Source organism: Solanum pennellii, chromosome 10, assembly GCF_001406875.1.
Source record: "Solanum pennellii chromosome 10, SPENNV200".
Lineage (NCBI taxonomy): Eukaryota > Viridiplantae > Streptophyta > Magnoliopsida > Solanales > Solanaceae > Solanum > Solanum pennellii.
In genome coordinates, this window is record NC_028646.1 from 3,328,114 (window position 1) to 3,341,159 (window position 13,046).

Consider the following 13,046-nt stretch of genomic DNA (forward strand, 5'->3'; position numbering starts at 1 on the left):
TCTCTCTCCCAAAAATTTCAACTATATAGAGAAGACTTTCTTTTCTTCTCTCTCTAGAATGGTATAATTCCCTTGATTTTTCTCCATTTGATTTCACATTTTTTTGTATAAAATAGCCCCCAAAATTTGAATAAAGACTTCAACTTTCTTCCTTGGCTCTTAAGCTTTTTCAGCTATTTGACTATTCAGATCTCAGCTGAATTTCTGGTGGCAGCTTTTCTTGGAGCAAAAGATTGAGACAGTAACAAAACTTTGCTGAAATGGCTAACCATTATGATCGCAACCCTTTTGCTGAAGAAGAAGAAGTTAACCCTTTTGCTGTAAGCTCTCCTTTTTTTTCTGTTTTTTTCTTTTTAAAGAAAAAAGGTGGATTGGGGTGATTGTTTTATGTATGTGGAACTAAAGTTCAAGTCTTTTTCCTAATGGGTTGTGAATTGACTGATTTCTTGATAGTGTAAGACTTGAAATTGACTTCACTGAATTGGGTATTTGGGGTTTTAATCTTTTGTTTTATGGTGTAACTGTATGTTGAGGTTCTATGTTTGGTACTCATTTGTTAATGTGTTGTTCTTTGTTGAGAAGTTGGAATAACCTTGCCTGTTTTTGAGTGTTTTCGAGTTTATGAGGTGATTGTTGTGTGAACTTTTGGGTCATAAACCTTTGACTAGGTTCTTCTAGTTTTAATTTTTATAGATATGATGTTTTAACTAACCAAATTCGATCAATATTGTGAAGAATCGAACTACAGCTAACCACCACAATTCATACAAAAATGAAATAGCACATTCTGATAAGGATTCAACACTTACACGCAAAAGCAATTAAACAAAGCTAAATTAGAAATGCGCAGATCAACACTTGTCTCTCAGTGTGATCACTCGAAATGAGTAATGCATCATACCTGAAGATGAGAGTAACACTATTAGATGCGCAGTTAGGAGATTTCCATGGTTTATGATGAAGTATAAAAATTAGGAGTTTAGAAGAGATAAGGAAGAAGATGAGAATAGGGAGAAATTGGATTTAGTTGAGAGTGAGAAGAGCATGAGAAAAGATCATACGGTATTCATTGCCTTCTCCTCCTCATGAAACTGTATTTGTATGCATTTTCCCCTTCTGACATGAGCCGTCCCCTCATTTTAATCACAACCGTTCATTCTTCGTTAACTAACTCTTATACTGATCCTTATTACCCTGTGAATCCATTTGTTAATTAACCTCCATACGCTGCCGTTTTAGAGTGTAATGACTCAGCTAATTACAATAGAAATCTTGGCTCTGTGGATGATTTTGCCTCGTGCTGTTTTATCTTTGGAAAGGGTTTAGAAATCTTTGTCAAAAAAGTATTATTGGGGTGTACATTTTCAGGAAAGAGTTCAATAGAGAAAACAGAGAAGCTGAATTGTTTGGCCGATGCTGTTGGAGAATCGGTCTGTTTTACGTTATAAGAAAATGTGCAGAAGGTCCTTTCTCTGTGATTTGATTTCTATTTTTTTGTGCGACTAACTATACAATTTAATTCTGAACGTATTCACTAGTAGGAGTAGTAAGTATCAGAATGTCATTTTAGTGGTCAATTCCCATCCCAACGCATTATTCTCATTAGATTTGACAAGTATATGCAATTTAACATGAAACTTGGCATAAATATTAAAGGTTGTATGAAGTGTTAGGTTACTCTCTACCAGATTTGATAATGTTAATCATCAACAAGGTTTTGGAGAACCTTGGACAAACTCTACCATCATTTGTGAATCAAGAACCTTCTTTTTGAGAATGAAAAAAAAAACATTTTTGAGGAGGAGAACCTTCTAATCTTGATGTATGTTATTGAATGTAAAATCCTTATCTATAATTACAGAACTACATGAAATGATGCCGTTATGTCATCAAGACTTCAAACCCTTGTGTTAAAGCAGTTCCTTTTAGGTCTTGATTTTGGCTAATTTATCTTCTGATATTTAATTTGTAGGATGGAGGAGGAAAATCGAAAGGGCAATCAAAATTTAGTGGAGGCGCATTTTATACCACAGTGAGTTAGACGGGCAGTAACCTGTGTTTGTCTCTCTGGGATATAATGCACTTATTTAATGAAAGTTTGTTTACGCTGATCCCAGCTAGTTTGGGACTGTAGTTGATTGACTAAAATTTGCTTACAAGATGTATGCGATATTCAGAGCAGCATCGTACAAAGGAATCCCGTCATCATAAATGTCAATTGTACAAAAAATGTGCAAAAACGTAAAAGTTCCAGTAATACAATGGATTCCTTCTCTCTTGAACATGAGCTTCTATTCGATGTGGTTCACACCATAGCAAGATAATTTCTTCCAAGCTCTACTTTCATGCTTCTCTTTTGTATTTCCAAGCTGCCAATTTTGTCTACGGTGTCGCACTTCGTGGCGGAGCCAAGAATTTGGCGAACGGTGTGCAAAATTAAATACACTCTAATTTGTAGTCTCTGTACACCACATAATTTTCCGGCGAAGGATGTGTTTCGGGCCACCCTTTGCCTAAACTGGCTCCACCCATGCCGCTTAACCTGATCAATTCCAGACATGTCCTGACATATTCCTAGCAGCTGTTATTTAGGTATAGAAATAGATATTTCAGCCTTTAGTTAGAGCCTAAATCTCTAGAAAGACATGGGTATAATTGCATTAGGGCTGTGTTTTCGTTTTGTTTGCTTATATATTCAGTAACCTTCCCCTCTGCTCTTTAGGGAAGGGGTAAAAAAGAGAGACTGAGAAAGAGAGGTAAATATTAGCATTGCCTTAATTAATGATTTCTGTTTATTTCCTTTCATATTCGTAATGCCTCCTCTCTTCGGGGAGGGGAAATGAGAGAGTAACGAGAGGGTAATTAGTGGCTTTGCTTTAGCTGATTCCGTAGTTTTATGCTCTATGTCTCTATCTATAATTTCTTGAAGAGCTTTTGTTTCAATTCAACACATATTTTTCTTTGCCGTGAAATGTATTCATTGGGGACCTTAGAGTCCTTCTGCGGATAAAATATTTTACCCCTTTTTCTTGATCCATGCTAATAAATCTATCCTCTTTTCACTTTCAGAGTAGTGTTCCTCCAGCAACAAACTCAAGACTTTCACCCCTTCCGCATGAACCTGCTGATTTCTATGATCGTGATGTGCCTGTTGATATTCCTCTTGATAGTTCTACGGTAGTTTCAACTTTTGAATGTGCTTAGCTATCAACCCATTTTATCATATTTAACATCTATTATTATGATTTTTATTTTAAGTTAAGTCACTCTGAATTATAGGACTTGAAAAAGAAAGAGAAGGAACTACAGGCTAAGGAGAATGAATTGCGAAGGAGGGAACAGGTATACATGATTTTTGGTCTAAATTTGTACTAGTAGTTCTGCGTCTTTTTCAAGATTCCTGTTGCTTGATTAGTTGTTACCAGCTTGTTCTGCAAAATAGTTTGAAACATAAAATGATACAGTTTTCTTCGGACTTCTTATGTTCTATGAGATTATGGTTTACTCTTTTGTTGTGTAGTAATGCTTGAGACTAAGGTTAGCTGCAGCATGGACGATAGATTTCATGTTTTTTGTGAAATCCAATTCTTTAGAAAAGAGGTCTTTTGTTGATCACCTACTTCATAAAACATTCTTACTGTCGTCTGAGGGCGATTTTTCAATTTGTCAAATCAGAAACTCTTTCAGGCCCTATATTTCACTTGGTTTGACAGTTTGGTTTGGTTCTTTTGAGGAACTTGTCTTCAAGCCTCCTATGCTCTGCAAAAAAGATGAGGCAGTCATCCCCTGGCAATATAAATTTCATTATAATATGTCTCTTGTGTCTGAATCTTTTTGGCTTTTCTTCTTCTTTTTCTACCAGTTGAAATCGTTGTTGATCAGTGTATAGTGCAAGTGGAAAAGTGTTCTCTCCTTCCATATCCCCAGCAGCTCATGTTTGCTTGGGGTACAAATGTCATTATTCCCTGATTTGGTTTGTTGATGACACGCAGGAACTGAGACGAAAAGAAGAGGCTGCTGCAAGAGGTATTTTCTTTTTCACCTATCTTTATCCAATTATCACTCGTGTTCTTTTACAATCGCTAGATTTAAACATGAAGTTATTTCTGTCTGGTGATTTTGTAGACATCTAAACAAGGAACTTAAAGGGAATAGACATAAAAAAAAAATCCAAGTACTTGGATGAAACAAAACTGAATGAACCTTTGTTCCTTTTGTTTTGACTTTCCTGATTATTCCTTCTTATCATTGTCATTTGTCATTGGTCTGTCCAAAATTACTTGTGAAAAAAATAAAGAGAACACTCCCCTTTCTTCTTGTTCTTGGTCATTTTTTTATATTTATAAGTATAAGCTAGAGTGATGTAAAAAAAGAAATAGGGGAATCTTGTGTTCCAATAGAAGCAGAAGTGATGTGGATTATTCAAGAATCAAAGTCTATTTGCTTTATAAAAAGAAGATATCAATGAACTTCTAGGAAATGGTTTCACGGGTTTCAATCTATTGTCCTTTGGCGCCAGCAAGCTTTTGTAGGCATGAATCAGGTAGTTTTCTTTTCTCTTCAAACTGATTAGAAGTGAGGCAGTATTTCCTCCTACAAACGAGTAGGGAGATCCTCAACTAAGGTATGATTGTGAACATTATTGACGTCAGGCTTTTCGGATTATGTGTGACAACTGACAAGTGAAAAGCTGCCCCTGAGAGAAATAAATGAATTCCAAAGAGAGTTCCGTGACCGAGTTGGTCATTTCTGTGGCTCGGTGTAGCTTTAAGTAATGTGGATCTTATGTTTTTTTCTATGCATTTGCAAGTTTAATTTAAAAGGTTAGATGGTTCAAATGTCTATAAATGAAACTTATGAAAGAAAAGGTTACATGGTTCAGATATTTAATGCAGTAGATTAAAATTCCTCTACTTGATTGCAGCTGGCATTGTTATTGAGGTGAAAAATTGGCCTCCATTCTTCCCAATCATCCATCATGATATTGCTAATGAAATACCAGTTCATTTGCAAAGGCTGCAATATGTTGCGCTTACTACCTTTTTGGGTATGACAATTCTGCCTCTCTATATGTTTGGTTCTTCTAGTTTGAAGAACCTTATGTCACTTTCTTCTTATTGATTTTCTTTCTATCAATTAAGACTTAATAACTGTTGCACTCGACAGAAAAAAGAAAATCTGACAGTCCGGCATCTTTATCTTTTCTCAAAGACAAGGAGACTTGGAACCTAAAGCTGCATTTGACTTCCATTTGATACATTTAATTTACCTAGTAACAAAAAGCTTCAGAAGTAAAATGTTGTCTTTTAATTTGTGGCAGTGAAGGGGGGGAAAGGCAACACTGTCACTATCCAACGCAAGAAAATAGACGAGTGAGAAAATTAACTTATGGATAAGTTGTGCAAAATCTAGATTTCTTTCTCTCTGCTCCCCTCAATTGTCACGCAAAACCTTCCAAGTAATTAAGTACAGAATTTAGAAAGAGCCTGTTCAAGACTTGTAGCAAGAAAACTTAGAATTGGATGTAGTCTATCTTTTTCCTTTAGATCAACAGTTCAACTATTTTCTATCATGAAAAGCATAATCAGAACAAGCATTTTTTCCCGTCATCTTGTCCATATTTTCTTGCAAGACCTTCAAGGTATTAGTTCAGACACTGCCTATATCAGTCTCTGTAGCAAGTAAACTGAGGTTTGGTGAAATTTCTTATGCTTAGTGTCTTCCCCTTGGCCCGCAGTTATAAATATTTATTAATCATGCAGAGTGTCAATCAACACAAACTTTTCTGACTTTTCTACATCCTGTGAGATCTTTATTGCTCTTGTCCTCATTAGATATCCAATGATGGTGACAGGAATTTTTGCTTGCCTTTTGTGGAACATCATTGCTACCACTACAGCATGGATTAAAGAAGGAGGTTTGTCTGATTCAGCATTCTACATGTCTTCGAAGGCTTATTTATGGAGCGATCTAACTTTTAGTTTTTGGCTTTAGATGTAAAGATCTGGTTCCTTTCAATTATTTACTTCATATCGGGGGTTCCAGGAGCCTATGTACTGTGGTATCGTCCTCTTTATCGTGCTTTCAGGTAAATTTTCCTTTCTATTGGATACCTCAAAATTTATTTCAGATCAAATCACCCACTTCTTGAAAGCAGTAATCCAAGTTGTCAATTGAATAATGATTATGTTGCTGAAGTAATATATTTTATAAGTTTGATAGTGTAGCAGAAAATCTCGTTCATTATTAAGACCTTGTGAGTTGGTCGAGGAGATCTATATCCTGGATCACAGCATAAAAGTTTAATCCCATCTCTAACTCCCTCCTGTACTATTTCACTTTTTTTTTCTTGCATGGGAATAACACAAATATTTTGTCGCAGAAATGAGGGTGCTATGAAGTTCGCGTGGTTTTTCTTGTTTTACTTGGTAAATTCCTTTTTTCTTTTTTTAACTTTATCTCCCATCAAGTTGGTGAATTCAAAAATGTCTTACATTTTCTTTCTGTGTACAGCTTCACATTGCATTCTGCATCTTTGCGGCTGTTGCTCCTCCAGTAGTTTTCCGCGGAAAATCGCTTACGTAAGTTCTACTTTGCATTTGACTTGATGGAGAAGTATGTATGAATGCATTTTTTAAATTTCCTTCCAGATGCTGAACACATGATTCCATATAGGAGAAAATTCGTAATCTAATTCAAGGGATTAGCTGGAACAAGCTTTTCGCTTTCTTTTAGCTAATTGCTGCTTGATTTGTCTAGATTGTTGCTATTATTGTCTGTTTCCATGATCTGATCTTTTACAATTTGTTAAACAGAGGCATTCTACCTGCAGTAGATCTCATCGGCAAACAAGTTCTTGTTGGGGTATGTTTGCACATATTATCAGCGTACTCTACTATCTCAAACGCATCCCCCCCACCCCCACACACACACAAGCCTCGCGCCTAGTCTAATCAGTTAATTAATTTCAAAAACAAAACTAAGAGCATGAAATAACCTGTCCAACTGGTCTTATAAAACATCGAATATCACTTACAAGTTGCTGGAGTCTGCCAATTAACATGGATAACTTCTTTTCTTTTCCTTTTCTCTTCAGATTTTCTATTTCATCGGTTTCGGGCTATTTTGTCTGGAGTCTGTGCTGAGCATATGGGTTATTCAGGTATGACCTCGCTCCACAGTTTTATTCTTGTCATCTTAGTGAGCGTGAATGACAAGTACTACGCTGCAATCCCAAGCAAGTTTGGGTAGGCTACATGAAACCTCACTGATGTTCATTTCCTCGTTATCTAATTATGCAGCAAGTATACATGTATTTCCGCGGAAGTGGTCAAGCTGCAGAGATGAAACGCGAAGCTGCAAGAGGGGCCTTGAGGGCAGCAATATAATAGTGTGGTAACAGATATAAAAGTTGGTCACTTCAGTCAGTCAGTCAAGCAGATATGCTTTGTTTTTCCATATATGTATATGTCTTCATTTTTACTACTCTTGACCACTATGGTTTTTAGGAAAAATTATAGAGATCATTATATTTCTGGTAAAAAAAACAATCTTTGTGCATGTAAATTCACCTTTCTTCACCTTTGCCTTTTCTGTGTTTGGTCACAGAATTTTTACAGTAAATCATTTACAATGTCATACGTCTGGTATCGCGATGGGGGCGTGGCTGATTACATGATTTTTTTGTAGCGAAAAATCTAAGCGATTTCGTGCATGTTATTCAGAACATTTGTATACTGCTAATGTGTATATTACACCCAAAAGTTTTCATTTTATTTAGGGAAAAGGGTCTGGTATACCCCTCAACTTTGTCATTTGGAGCTGATATACCCTCGTTATAAAAGTGGCTCATATATGCCCTTACCGTTATACAAACGGCTCACATATACCCCTGCCGTTACAAAATGGCTCACATATACCCTTCATTCTTAGTTTAAAGAATAAAAAATTGAACTCTTTTTTTTGTGTGTATTGTAATTTAATTTCGTATTCGAAGAAAAAATTTGATCATCTATAATAAGTTTTACAAGAATATTAGTGAAACATAAATAAATTTGATTATCAAAATAATAATTATAAATTAGTCATTGAAACAAAAAAAAGTCAAAAAAAAATATGTTTGACGAGGATTAGATTATATTTTTTTAGAAAAAAATAATAAAAATTTAGATTAAAATTATTATTTTTTTTCATTTCCGTTAGAGTAAAAGGGAGCCATTTGTTTACAAGTAGGGGTATATATGAGCCACTTTCATAACAAGGGGTATATCAGCTCTAAATGACAAAGTTGAGGGGTATATCAAACCCTTTTCCCTTTTATTTATTTGCTTCCAGAAAAAGAGAGACGAACTCTAAAAAATATGACATAAACAGTCTATACTAATATAAACATTATCGATATACGACACATGTAATTAATGTAAAATTGTAATATACCAATTGTTCTTTTGAACGTGACAAATCGCGTGAGCTGTCTGGTACTCTGGCCTACAAAGTGCACAACCAGAAACCGCGTTATTTTTTTTATAATTGTTCGATTCGAATTTATTTGTCAAATATTTTTAAATTTTTACTTATTATATTTTGGCGAACTAAGAAAATATTTCTTTTTTCTATTGTATCCTTCATTTATTGACACTTAATCAAGTGCTTTAAAAAAATATAATGCATAAAATAGTATACTCAGTATATCGACCGTTATTTTTTTAATAAGTGTATCATGTCAAAATTTGATAAGTAAATTCCCAGAGAATAGTTTTCTTTCTTCATTTCTTGCCATCAATTATTATGTGTGGGATTCTAAGGTCAAAGTATAAAAAAAATTATGATATGTTGTATTACTTTATATTTTTATAAAAGATAATTCATAATTTTTTTTTTGTCAATTATGATTTACATTAAGACTTCTTCTAGAGAAGTAATATAATACACCATATTATATTAGTATTGAAATTTCAAAATTAAATTTTCTCTATTACCACATAAATAATCAACAATATTATGACCTGTCCACTTGCCAAGTCAATGCCCCCAAAATGAGTCTTTCATTATTTCAAAATTTAATCGAGTCTCAAATAATTTTAGAATTATTCAAATCACATAATTTTAAAAAAGAACATTCCTTAAAATCCATTAGGAACATATTTATCAATTGGAGCATAAATAACAAACATAATATCAGATAAATCAAGAATAAAAATACCACTTCCAAATAGATAAATATCTCATAATCAATCCTACTATACTAAATATTTTATATTTATTATATATATAAGTGCATAAACATCAACATCCAAAAGAAACTCCCAACATACAATAAATACTATATACTATATTTTAATTAGTACTTACTTGGCTAAGCCATAATCAAACAACAAACATACTCAGTGAAATTCCACAAATTTAGTACTACCTCGTGGAAGTAGAGATACTGTTTCCGAAAGACTTAAAAGCCATAATCATATCCCTTTTAACAATAAGCAAGACATTTCTTCTTGCAATCCATGATACATCCACCACCCCCACCACCATATCCATACCCTTTTCCAGCCCCACTAGATGACTTGAAACACTTTGATGGACACTTTAATTTTTTACCAAAACATGGGCCTTTATCTTTGCAAACAATAGTGGGCCTTATGATTCCACCTTTACCATATCCTCCTTTTGGGCCTCCAAATCCACCACCATATCCTCCTCCAACTATAGGCCCAAAACCAGGGATGTTGAATCCACCTACAGGCCCAAAACCAGGGATGTTATTGTTGTCATCATTTTTAGTAGTAGCAAAAGTGAAAGTGATTGTGATGAAGAAGAAAATTAAGATGAGAGCTATAGAGTTGTTCATATTTGACAAGAGGAAAAATAGCTTTTTTTTTTGTTTTTTTGAGTTTTATTGAGAGGGAATAAGTTATATTTAAAGGCTTAAGTGGAGAGAGCATTTATAAGTGGATGGTTGTTGGATGGGGGTGTATGAGACATAGACAAGTAGGTTGGGTGCAATTATTACACTATACTATGTGATATCCATAGTCCCACTATTGAGTGTTTTTTTTTTAAAATTGAGTATTTGTATCGAGGTTTAATTAAATTTGGATTCATATACTGTTCGATTTTATTTTTGAATGATATAGAATTTTATTTTATTTTTTATTTGAATAGCTCAAATGCAAAACGTCTAATTGAGAATAAAAAGATCTCAACTATATATATATATATATTTTAGTTTTTTACAACCTTACTTAAACAAGATTTGATCTATAGGCTCGTATCGATGTATTCTTGATTTCTAAGGAGATAGAATATTAAGTCTAGTGGATAAACGTGGTCACTAGATCAGAGTGTGATTAACAGTCTTTGAATTGTGATGTTGTAGATGATCGTTCTTATACTCAATTATTGGTTGACACAAAATATCAGTGACTTTTTTCTTTTGTCCTAGTTTGATAGACAGAGTAACCTAGTACATGTTGCTGACAAAAAAATGACAAATATTTTATATAATTAATCAAAATATATGAAATTGATTTAGACACTACCAGTACGAAAAAAAAATCTCAACCATCCAAAAACAAACTCATATTAATATACTACATTCTAAGTTGTCAAGGGATTCAACATGTCTATCCTACAGGTTATATGAATCAGTGGCTTTTTCCTAATTATTCTTTTAAAAAAAAAAAGTAGAGATAATCATTATTGAAAATTTAAAAATAATGGAAAATCAATAAAAAAAAATAATTATTACAATATTCATTAATTTTGAACCATAAAAAGTGTCGATATTTCATTTATATTGAACCATAATGAGTAACGTGGTATCACTAATTGTTTCTTAAGAAATACTCAAACATTAACACATGCAGAGGGAGTAAATAATGGACTCCAATTAATTTGGGATTATGGTGGATTAAGAGAGTATTATTATATTTTCTCTCTTTTTATTTAATAATTATAGAAAATAGTATTCTAATTATCAAATTTAAAATTTTGAAGTATTACTAATAAATTAATTCAATAAAATATACTTTTAATTGTTTTTTAAAAGAAAATATATCAAGTCAATAAGAATTAAATATTACTCTCTCCGTCCGCTATTATTTGTCATGATTTCTATTTTTAGAGTCAAACTATAAATACTTTGACTAATATTTTAAGATGTATTTTTTCATCATATTAATATGCAAAATGTTGTAATTTATACTACTTTTCATATAGTTTTAGAATATTTAATTTTTTTTGCTTAAAATATCAAATTAATTTGATCTAATTTAACATTAAAAATTAGTGAAATTAACTTTCGAAAATAACAACATGATAAACAATTTCGAAAAGAGAGAGTATAAAACAAAGGATGTATTATTAATTGGTCAGATATTTTCAGGCTACTTTTGGAAGTACACTCAATAAAATTAGCGTTAGTATTTATGAGCACAGCAATTCATAACTGAGCAGTGGACAGTAGTAAATTATTATTCACTAAATAAATATTTGACTGCACTTTAATTGTTTGCACATTAAAGATGCATTGGACGCTTGGAATAAATGTATTTATCTGATAATTTCTTTTCGTTCATTTTTAGTTGTCTAAATTTTTTTTGTATGATTTTAATAATAATTTAAAAAATATATAACTAATGTTAAGAGTAATATATATATATATAAAGTGACAAGTAAAAATAAAAAAAATATTTTTAATAGATGGATAAACAAAAATAAATGAAGAAGTATATAAAATATTATTTTTTTGTTCAATAATAGTTGTTTATTATTGACTTGACATAAGAATAAAGAAGCAATAAATGATAGGAGTAAACGCATAACTGCTTATTTTAAAAATAAGTTTCAACACTTTCAAAAATACTTTTTTAAAGCTGCTTTTATTAAGCCCCATCCAAACGGGCCCTTAATGTTGAAAATGAATCAGTATTTAATAGCAAGGATAAAAATAGACATAACATGATAATTTGTTGATTGATCTTATAAATTAAACAAATATTATTAAATATTTTAAAATAATACAATAAACAATTAAAAATAAACGAAAGAAGTAACTAATTAGTGTGCGATACATTTGATAGTAAGGTTGTTTGTTCTCAACAAATATTTATCATTTTTAATAAAATAGTGAAAATATTTCATTTTAACTATAATAAAAATAGAATTATGAGTTGTGACACAAAGACGAGAAAATGTGGGGGCAAATGAATTTATTAGGATGAAAGTGTAATATCAGGCTATAAAAGTTATGGTTATAACTAAGATGTAATATTAATTTTTTAACAAAATTCATCAAAAAAGTTTGATTATAAGCAAAATATTAATACTACTAAACATAATAATTTTTGTAGTAGATCAATAGTGTAATTATTTTTTCTTCAACTTTTACTTATTTAACTTAAACTTTGTAGGACTATTTTTTTTAAAATAATGATTAATATAAATATTTTTAATTATACTTATATTAATTGATATTCTTTTCGTATTTTTATTTATTATGTTGCATTTTTTAAAAGTTAATTTGACTATTTTTTAAAGTTATATTAGATTATGTTTATCCTACATTTTAAATAAAAAAATTAGATATTTAAAAACTATATGAAAGTACTATAAATTTTAAATTTTTTGCATATCAATATGATAAAAAAAATACATAATGAAAAACATTAGTCAAAACTTTTACTCCCTCTGTTCAATTTTATTTGTCATGTTATGTTTTTCAAAAATCAATTTGACTAATTTTCAAAGTTAAATTAGATTACATTAATTTGATATTTTGAATTAAAAAAATTAGATATTCAAAAACTATATGAAAAATGCTATAAATTGCAATTTTTTATATATCAATATAATTAAAAAATACATATTAAAATGTTAGTCAAAATTCTTATAATTTAACTCTAAAAATAGAAAATATAACAAATAATAGTGGAAGAAGGGAGTATGATTTGACTCAGTACAATTAGCAGTAATATTTATGAGCACAAAAATTCATTAAGCAGTGGGCATTATTAATGTTTGGTAAATGAATACTTGTCTGAAATTCA

General features: G+C 31.5%; 2 protein-coding genes across 3 annotated transcripts; one reads left to right on the forward strand and one right to left on the reverse strand.

Annotated features, from left to right (window-relative positions):
* Positions 1-46: 46 nt before the first annotated feature.
* Positions 47-7,640, forward strand: LOC107031953 (secretory carrier-associated membrane protein 3-like). Of its 2 annotated transcripts, XM_015233478.2 has the most exons (13): positions 47-320; positions 1,973-2,032; positions 3,070-3,177; positions 3,280-3,342; positions 3,993-4,026; positions 4,925-5,047; positions 5,855-5,917; positions 5,995-6,088; positions 6,383-6,428; positions 6,514-6,581; positions 6,816-6,864; positions 7,097-7,162; positions 7,302-7,640. In XM_015233478.2, exons 1-13 carry the CDS (start codon positions 261-263, stop codon positions 7,386-7,388), a joined length of 921 nt encoding a protein of 306 aa, XP_015088964.1. In that variant the 5' UTR covers positions 47-260; the 3' UTR covers positions 7,389-7,640. The 2 variants fall into 2 exon arrangements, with proteins under 2 accessions (XP_015088964.1, XP_015088965.1); XM_015233479.2 differs by lacking the exon at positions 1,973-2,032.
* Positions 7,641-9,214: 1,574 nt separating this feature from the next.
* LOC107032213 (eggshell protein 2A-like) lies at positions 9,215-9,907 on the reverse strand. The gene has a single exon (XM_015233799.2). The coding sequence runs from the start codon at positions 9,845-9,847 to the stop codon at positions 9,470-9,472; it is 378 nt and encodes a 125-aa protein (XP_015089285.1). The 5' UTR covers positions 9,848-9,907; the 3' UTR covers positions 9,215-9,469.
* Positions 9,908-13,046: the final 3,139 nt, after the last annotated feature.

Excerpts from the sequence above, each read along its gene's own strand:
- LOC107031953 (XM_015233478.2), top strand. The coding sequence starts at position 261 with ATGGCTAACCATTATGATCGCAACCCTTTTGCTGAAGAAGAAGAAGTT. Across the intron at positions 3,178-3,279 it reads TTCCTCTTGATAGTTCTACG|GACTTGAAAAAGAAAGAGAA; the intron begins GTAGTTTCAACT and ends TCTGAATTATAG. Across the intron at positions 6,865-7,096 it reads GCAAACAAGTTCTTGTTGGG|ATTTTCTATTTCATCGGTTT; the intron begins GTATGTTTGCAC and ends TTTTCTCTTCAG.
- LOC107032213 (XM_015233799.2), bottom strand. The coding sequence starts at position 9,847 with ATGAACAACTCTATAGCTCTCATCTTAATTTTCTTCTTCATCACAATC.